The 8,682-nt window shown below is 44.1% G+C and overlaps 1 protein-coding gene across 1 annotated transcript in view; it reads right to left on the minus strand.

Moving 5' to 3' along the window:
- The window catches only part of PRMT8 (protein arginine methyltransferase 8), a 62,226-nt gene that overhangs the window by 52,160 nt on the left and 1,384 nt on the right, over positions 1 to 8,682 (minus strand). Inside the window, exons 2-3 of the mRNA XM_025209107.1 lie at positions 7,555 to 7,740; positions 3,918 to 4,073 (exon numbers count right to left, since the gene is read on the minus strand). Of these exons, the coding sequence (XP_025064892.1) occupies positions 3,918 to 4,073; positions 7,555 to 7,740 (342 nt within the window). The remainder of the gene's footprint in view (positions 1 to 3,917; positions 4,074 to 7,554; positions 7,741 to 8,682) is intronic.

Below are 8,682 nucleotides of genomic sequence, written 5' to 3' on the forward strand. Positions count from 1 at the left end.
CTTTCCCTCCCCACTCCGCCCACCACAACAGACTTAGCAGCTGGAGGCAGCTGTGTCCAGCGTGGTGAGGACTGCTGCCTGTTTAGTCTGTGGCCGAATCTCCAAAGCAGCATCAAATCTTTGGATTCAATTTGGCTGAATTGAATCGATACAGTGATTTGAATCTCTGAATTGAATCGCTGTCCCTGCAAATAAGCCACATCCAAATCCGAAGTGAATACTTGCCACTTCGTACAGGCCTAATGGGTATGCCCATGAAAGGGTCAACGTTTGAGGTCCGGTCTCCAGGGGAGCACAAGCTTTGCTCCATTTCAGCACTTTTGTTGGCGTAAACCCACCCCCCAAAATGGTTGGGAGAGTCATGACCTTACTCCCACCACCTACCTTCAAACGTGATGCAGGACTAGCTTGCAGAGGGAACACTGAAGCACTATAACAGGCACATCCCAAAGAACCTGTCCTGGGGAAGAATACTGCCTCCCTTAAGTACAATTCATTTCCTTAGCTGCATCAAATCCCACTGCACCCTGCTGTGTGGAGTTTGCTGAATCTAACTCTCTAAGATCATTTAAAAAGATCCTGTTTCACTGCCCTGACTCATATTTTTCTCTGCCTTGGGTATTTAAGTACACGTCTTTTCTTTTCTTTAACTATGTGTTCCTAATATTTTCAGAATTGGAACACAGATATCTCCCCAACTTTTCTAGCTAGATTTATGTTTAAGAGGGCATTCTGTTTCATGAAAGATTTTGAGATTTCAAAAATCTGGCTCCATTCCAATGAGGAACAAAAGTCCCCAAATTCTTATACTTGTGAAGAAGGGGAACACACACACACACACACACACACACACACACACACACACACACACACACACCCCATTACAGACAATCAAGTGCTTTTGTTTCAATGTTGACTGACTTTTCTGTCATATCATAGAAAATCCAAAACGTAAAAAAAGTTTGAAAACAAACACTTGGAACATTTCATTCTGAAAATGCTGAAAAAGAACATTTTGACATTGTCAGCTCTTTTCCTGTAGTTTTCTTCCAGCATATACAGTTCCAGTGAAATCCACCTGATTCCACAAGTGCTTAGATTTTGATGCAACAACATCTTCTGACAGGGTACGGTTCTGTCTCAATTTCTCTCACTGGTTGTGTTTCTAACTCCCTCAGACATTTCCCACCTCTACAGGAGATTTGCCTTGGGTGTCAGCTTGATTCCCTGAAGCTTTCTTCTTTTTACATTGACCATCCACTTGCGTCTCCAGATTTTTTCTGCTCACTGCGTTCTTATCACTTCCTTTTAATGATCTCCACTCTTACTAGCCCAGCACATAGGGAACTATTTCCCCTTATGTTTCAAAGAAACACATATGACCAGTTCTGCCCCAACTTTACATAGAATGGGGACCAGTGTTTCATGAACACTACAACTACTTCAGAGGCCTGTGGTAAAAAGCCCAACAAAGCTAACTATGCCAATGCACCCTGGAATTGATATCTAGGTCACTGGCTCAGAGAGAGGTATAGCATATAACCTTGTGCTGCATTAAAATCTGAATGTATCCATCATACTAATTTGCTGTAGCTCTGTAACATTCCATGTATTGTGTTTTATCTTCTAATTTAATTAATCCTCAGTTCAACTTACGTCAACTGTATGTCTTCATGTCATAACATGTCAGTTTAACTGATAATTACCTTTGCTGCCAGGTTTAACTAAAAATACCCTAGAATTCATATACATTTGTTCAGAGAGCCTATTCTTTTGTTAATTTATTGCGTATTGCAGTGCCAGAAGTGACCGCAAGTGCAAAAGTCATCAACAGTATCTAGTAGTCCCTCATGGTTTCACCCCCTCTAGGAACAAGCACTCCCTTTCTTATATCTTAGGTTCTTACAACAGGCATCTCCCAAGAAAGATCTTGCCTGGTTAAGAATTTTACTGTTTCTGTGTCCATGTTGGCCCTCTTCTACCGGTAGACTCATAGTGCTGCTAGAAGATGGCTGAACAAGTAGGCAATGACAAGGAAATATATTCAGGAACATGAATTGGGAAACAAGAGAACACCAAGAGAAGAAGAAAAGTGATCTGGGTCTTGGATTAAAAGAGACGTGGATCACAGATTAATGAGAAATGAGAGGGTGTTGTTTATGGCACTCCAGCTGGTAGATCAGGTGTGGACCATAGCTATCATTAGAAAAGCTGCTTTTGCCAGCATCTCCCACATGGTCCAATCTGAAATACCAACATTTTTTCGTAATCTAGAGAAAAACTGGGGCATCTCAACACTGCTTGATAACTTGTGACAAATGTTGGTATTTTAACATGCTCTGAAATCCAGGATGGGCTGAGGATATTTGCCCCGATTTGATGACATAGAGTTCTGTTCTGTTCTGTTCTGTTCTGTTCTGTTCTGTTCTGTTCTGGAGGGGGATCTAGGTCTATTGTCACAGAGACCTCAGGTGAAATATGCTCTTCATATAAAAAGAGCTGGTTCTTTCTCCCAACTCAGTCTGGCCTCTAAATCTAAAGCATTTAATAATAGTTTCTCCGTCTCTATTTTGCAGTTGTGAATTTGATGCAGCTGAGGTTTCGGATTAAGCATCCAAACATTATGGGATCAAAGTCCGTGCCCACTTTAGAATATTTGGGCCTAAAACTTGCTTTAGCTTCTTTGCATTTCATGCCTCCTGACTCATAATAAAGACCCTCCAATCTGGCCCTTGGTGACTTCAGCACAATCCCTTTGCTTTCAGTGCACAGCTGTAGCTGACTGGAATTTAGACAATTATTTTGTTGAGGAGGCACAAAAAGAAATAGAATCCCACTCTCCTCCTCTGAGCTGTGTTTGTTCTGCAGAGCAAACAGGAGTGGAAAGCAATAAGGACTTGCATCTGTCATTTTAAAGTCAGCAGAAATGACTCTGAATGCACACAGGGACCAGATCTGTGTAGTAAGAAGATGCAATTTCTATATAATAACCTCTCAAGAGTAGAACTACACTTTAATGGTCCTAATGTTCAGTGCATTTAAGGTAATCATTCTTTGCCTCTCCCCAAGTGCAGTAATAGATACCGAAAAGCTTGCAGATGCTTTTTTTGTTTGGGCTCCGCTGGTTGTTATACACAGGGACTCTATTGGAAGAATCTGCTCCTGATGATTTGAACGTGCTGAGAACATAAGTCAAATTACAATAATCAACACATTCCCTCTTGCTGAAAAGAGGAGCCAGTCTCTTTAATTTTTTGTATCATAAAAATGAATGCAAATGTTTTTGAGTAAGATCACTGCAGATTACACAAACAGCTTAATGAAGCTGTGTCAAACACATTTGAGTTGGCGGCTACATCTGCTGCTGCTGCTTGCCTCACTGTCACAGATTTGCATGGCCAATAGGGTTCACAAACCAGAAATTCACTGGCCAGGACAGCAGTACCATTAACCTCCTGGGTGCTGGGTCCACCAACACAGCTGCTCTGGTAGTTGCTCTGAAAAGCTCTGCAGGCTGGATCCGGTGGTGCGTCATCCAGTCTACAGGAAACCCTGCAGACTACAAGACTTGCTTTCCTGGGCTTGGTCCAGCCTGTGGGCCATATAGTTGACTTAATACAAGGAGAACTGGAAGAGTGGAAGGAGGAACCTGTTCATTTCTTAGAGAGAATGCCATGGGCCAGCAGCATCTTAATTGTTGCAAATGGGTATAGCTCCATTGAAGTCATTACAGGTGCTGCATCCAGCTACATCAGGGAAGGACTGTACCCAGAATGTAAAAGGGAATTTCGAACTAAGATATGGAAACACACACAAAAATGAAACACCAAGCTGGAAAAACAAAATCAAGCCCTACTCCTATCCCCCGCTCTTCAACAACAACCACCATAATAAAAGTTATGGAAAATTCTTCTTACCCCATATACCTTCTTGGCTCCTGCCTTGGCAGCAAACATGGAGAGGATCCCTGTGCCACTTCCAACATCCAATACAATCTTATCCTTAAAAACATGCTTATTGTGATACATGGAATTTCGATATGTTAGTGTACGCACCTCATCCTTTAACATTTCCTGTATCAGGGAGAGGAAAAGGCATTGTGTGTTTACTTCTGGCACAGGATTTGCAGCGTCATTACAATTCAGCATTAACACATCATTAAAATTCAACCTGAATAGTTTTTTTTGAGTCCTTTTGGACCAAAACCGGATTCATTATACATCAAAGCAACCACTCATACGTGAATTATTAACAATGAGCACCATCTCATTTGTATATCTATGTTCCTCTTAGATACTATTTTACTGGTTAAATGGCCAACCAAAAGGATAAACTAGTCAGAGAAATGGACTGCGGTGGACATATGCAAACCTTCACGCTTTCCCACACAAGCCATTCATGCAATGGTTGGACTATCTCCTGAGGCTCTGCCTCAGATTCCCAGATAGGCACCTCAAAACAGAGGCAACTTAGTTCAGTAGACACTTATGAAAAAACAGACCTGCTCAAAGTCACAGAGAGTGTGTCTACATGTGTCATGAGGGGCCAGCAATAAACTGCCCCACAGTTTAGTGCTTCTTGGAAGCTCCTGGGCATGTGGGGCTACTCCAATTGGGCTGAGTGTGCTGCAGAAGGGCTGGCTGGGGCACGAGGGTGTCTCAGTGTGGAACTTGCTGGCAGGCGGCTCCCAGCCAGCTGGTCAGCATCTACACATGTGCTGCTGCACATGAAAAAACTTTGAAGCAGGGTAGTACTTGAATTTACAAGACATTTACTGTGCAGTTAATTAGTCAACTGTGCAGTAAACGTCTCATATAGACACACCCACAGTGAGTCAATTTCAGAGCTTGGAGTAGCACTTACTCTTACCCTACATTTAAACAGAGCATTATATTATCTCATTGGTATAGGGGTCTTTATCTGGTTCCTAGTGGATATGCATGTTACATTCGGAGGTTGGATCCCTATCTCTCCCTTCAGGTGCCAAATTTTCTAAATTTGCCACTGTTAGGCCCCTGATTCTTATTTTGTACTAGTGTGGGGAAAGTTGGTCAAATCACATCAGTCAAAAATATTTAACTGGGCTACGTGCCCTTTTTAAAAGTAACGTAAGCACATAAGGTACACTTAGTTGTTTTTGAAAATGTTACATATTACATCTGAGTGGCTATACCTTTCATTACATTGCTGTCATCACTGAATAATTTAGGCAGTAGGATAAATGGATCTTTGAATGCCAATAGGTAGGAAATCAGCTGTAACCATCAGATGGAAGCCCAAGTTTAGAAGATCACTATACACTGACTGCTCATCCATCTGCCTGTACTGGAGGCTGTGTACAGCCATAGCTTTTGATATGTAAGAGGATATTTTGTCATTGTGGAGTCTGGTCCAATATCAAACACTGAAGTGGGTAAAGAATGGAAGGGACAGTTCTGGTGTGATCCTTGTGTTAAGTCAGTGTTTCCATGGGGACTGTGATAAGTCTGGTCCAGTTCCTGTTCCTCTGCTCTGAATCCCATTCCTCACTGTTCCTTGGTCCTTGCTACTGCCATCATAGCACCAAAGACATTTGCCTGATTTTTCACAGGTAAATTATTTGATGAAGGCAAATCAAATAATTTAGCCTGAGCCTTATATTATGAAGGCAAACCAAATAAAACATTTGCCTGATTTTTCACAGGTAAATTATTTGATGTTAAGGCTGAGATCTTCAAAGATGATTAAGGAGTTTGGATGTCCAGCTCATATTATTTGAATGAGACTTGAAAAGTCTTAATCTCAGGTTGTTTGGAAAAATCTCAATCTAAGTGCATAAATATAGATTGAACAGCTTCACTTTAGGCAGTCAAATTTAAAAGTAGCCCAAGAACTCTCAGAAGTCATTTGAACTCAAGTGGATTTGAACTTCACTTCACAGAGACATGCCTCCATGTAAAACCATTAAGCCTGTGCAAAGCAGCTAATATTTGCTTTGGATTCGGATTCAGCCAATTCGGGGGACAGTGATTCGATTCATTGATTCATATCACTGTCCTGAATCGATTTGGCCAAATCTGATTCAGAGATTCAGCTGCTGCCGAATTTCTAAATCTCTGAATCACCCAGGCCCATCCCCCCCAAGCCCGGCAATGGCTGCTCCGCTGGCCCCAGCTCTGGCACTTGGAAAAAAACAAAGCCCCAACTCAGCAGGTGCTGCCGAGTGGAGGGGCGATCCCCACTGCCACCCACTGCCCCATGCTGAGTGGGGGAATCTGCCTGCCCCCCGCCGCGGGGGGGGCTCTGCCACAAGCCCCCTAAAGCCTAGAGGCTGCTGCAGGAGCAGTGAGTCCTAGGGTTTTTCTCTGTTTCTTTTTCTTAAAGGGCTGGAGCTGGGGCGGGCAGGACAGCCATGGGGGGGCTGGGGCCTTGTGCAGAGTCCCCCATGCAGCATGGGGCAGTGGGGAGCAGCAGGGATCACCCCCTGCCCAGCAGCAACCAGTGAGCACTGGGGCTTTTCTTTAAAGAGCTGGGAGATGGGGCGGGTGTGGCATCCATGTGGGACTGGGGGAGCAGGCGGGGACAGGGGGCTGGCAGGGGTCCCTTCATGGTCCCCTCCCCCATCCCTAGTACTTACCAGCTCAGAGTCTGGCTGCAGCTACTTGCAGCAGCCACCAGGGACTGCCCAAATCATCAAAGCTCTCCGAATCTTTTTCAAAGATTCGGAGAGCTTTGAATCGATTCGGACCTTTTAATTGGTCCCCTGATTCGATTCAGAGTCTGAGATTCAGCCACTGAATTGGGCCAAATCTCCTCCAAATCGAATCACCTGCTGAAGCTTTGTACAGCCCAAAACCATGCATATTTGGGTTGTAGTTAGGCTGGGGGTAGTTAGGTTGGGCAAGAATGGTGTCAATAACCCTCTACCAAATTTGCTCAATTTATTTGCTGATATAATTATATTATATGCCACTGATGCCCAAGACATTTCTGTATTCATCAAAGATCCCATATTGTGTCATGTAAACATAAGAGATTGTCCTGGTGTCCTTGCCATATTTGCCCTAAGGGAGATGCTTACATCTCCTGTTGAAGTCAGCAGGAGTTAGACGCTCATGTTTGAAGGCCAAATATGGTCCACTGTGTATTGTGTGCAGCATCTATGTTTAAATGCTTCAGCATAGAATGATTTTAGCTTAATGAATAGGCCCTTTAATTGCCTGGTGGGCCCAATTCCCCAACCTGTATAGTCATGCTAAGTAGTACTTTGGGAGAAATACACAGCTGTGCAGAGAGAGAACACAAGATCTATGCACCACTGAAGTCCTAATGAAGCCATGCTTTGAAGATTTAAATAGGCCAGAGGCCTTGAGCCTGTCCTCTGTGGAGGAATGTGTTTCATCCGTTACCACTTAATCAAAGGCACCATTGGCCTACATGAAGATTGAAGCATCAGATCCTGGCAAAATTAGTGTGTCCAACAGGAGAGGGAAAGAAATCAGCTATGAACTCATTTAACTGAAAATAACAGTGCCCTTCCTCAGTATTAATGAGACACAAGATAAAAGGCTTTACCTCATGGATTCCAAAGTGAGCGTAAGAGTCAAAATAATAATCCCTGGATGTCATTTCTTCTGGATTCAGGAGCTTTGCCATTTTGCCTCGGCCTGGACAGCTTGGTTGCAAAGGTACATGGATGACAGATTGAACAGGCTTTGGAATGACAATAGGCTGAGGAGGCTGCGAAGGGCCACTGCACACCTAGAAGGATATGGAGTATTATTACAGGAGAAGTCATTATTTATACAACCTTTCTCTGCCTGTTCCAAGTTCTTCTCTGTCTTACTGGGGAGAGTAGGGTTTAGGGTTGGAGGGGAGTGGGGCTTGGTTAGCTAGAACAGAGGGGGCATGGTCCAGACTGCACTGGAGGCCAACCTTTATGGCTGACCTGCCACAAATTAGCCCCCACCTCCCTGAGTGACACTCCAATCCCTTTCCCCCAGCATGATCTGCTGCTCTGATTTCTGCTTCCTGCCCTGTGCTCCCTAATCCATCTGCTGCTGCTCTTTCTGCTTCCTGCCCTATCTGCTGCTGTGTGACTTGTCCCCTCCTCAGTCTGCCTGCGCCACTTGTGGGACACACAGTACAGGTTGGCCACTGCTGGTCTAGAGAATGAGATTTCAGAATAAGACTAAAATGCTCAAAGATATTTTGGCATCTGATTCCTACTGAGGATCTGGGCCTGAGTGACCTCTCATCATCTGAAAGTCCCTAGACATGCATAGAAAAAAAGTCTTGAATTTAAGCAGGATATATCATCCCTTAGTTCTACTCTCCTGCTGCTGTTAGCAGGTCAGCAAAGTAGTAGGTGCATGTATTTGCCATTCCTGCCCTTCCCATTTCTTGTAAAATCTCATCTCTGTTAACATGATTTAAATAGTGACCTGAAGGCATGGGTACATGGCACTGAAGAGAGCTCTCTGTACATGTGCGTCATTCAGCTGAAGGGGCTGTGGCTGCAGTCCCTCTCTGTGATCCTGGCTGCTAGTGAGCTCTCACCAGCTCCTGCTGGAGCTCTGCATGTGAGCTCTGAGCTCAATGGGGTGGTGTCTGCCCAGAGTCCCTCCTTTCAAGCGGCTCTGGAGAGCCTACTGCTCTTTGCTGTCACCACCCCTACCCTGCTTCCCTCCCCAAAAAATACAT

Source organism: Alligator sinensis, unplaced genomic scaffold (genome assembly GCF_000455745.1).
Source record: "Alligator sinensis unplaced genomic scaffold, ASM45574v1 scaffold177_1, whole genome shotgun sequence".
Classification (NCBI taxonomy): domain Eukaryota; kingdom Metazoa; phylum Chordata; order Crocodylia; family Alligatoridae; genus Alligator; species Alligator sinensis.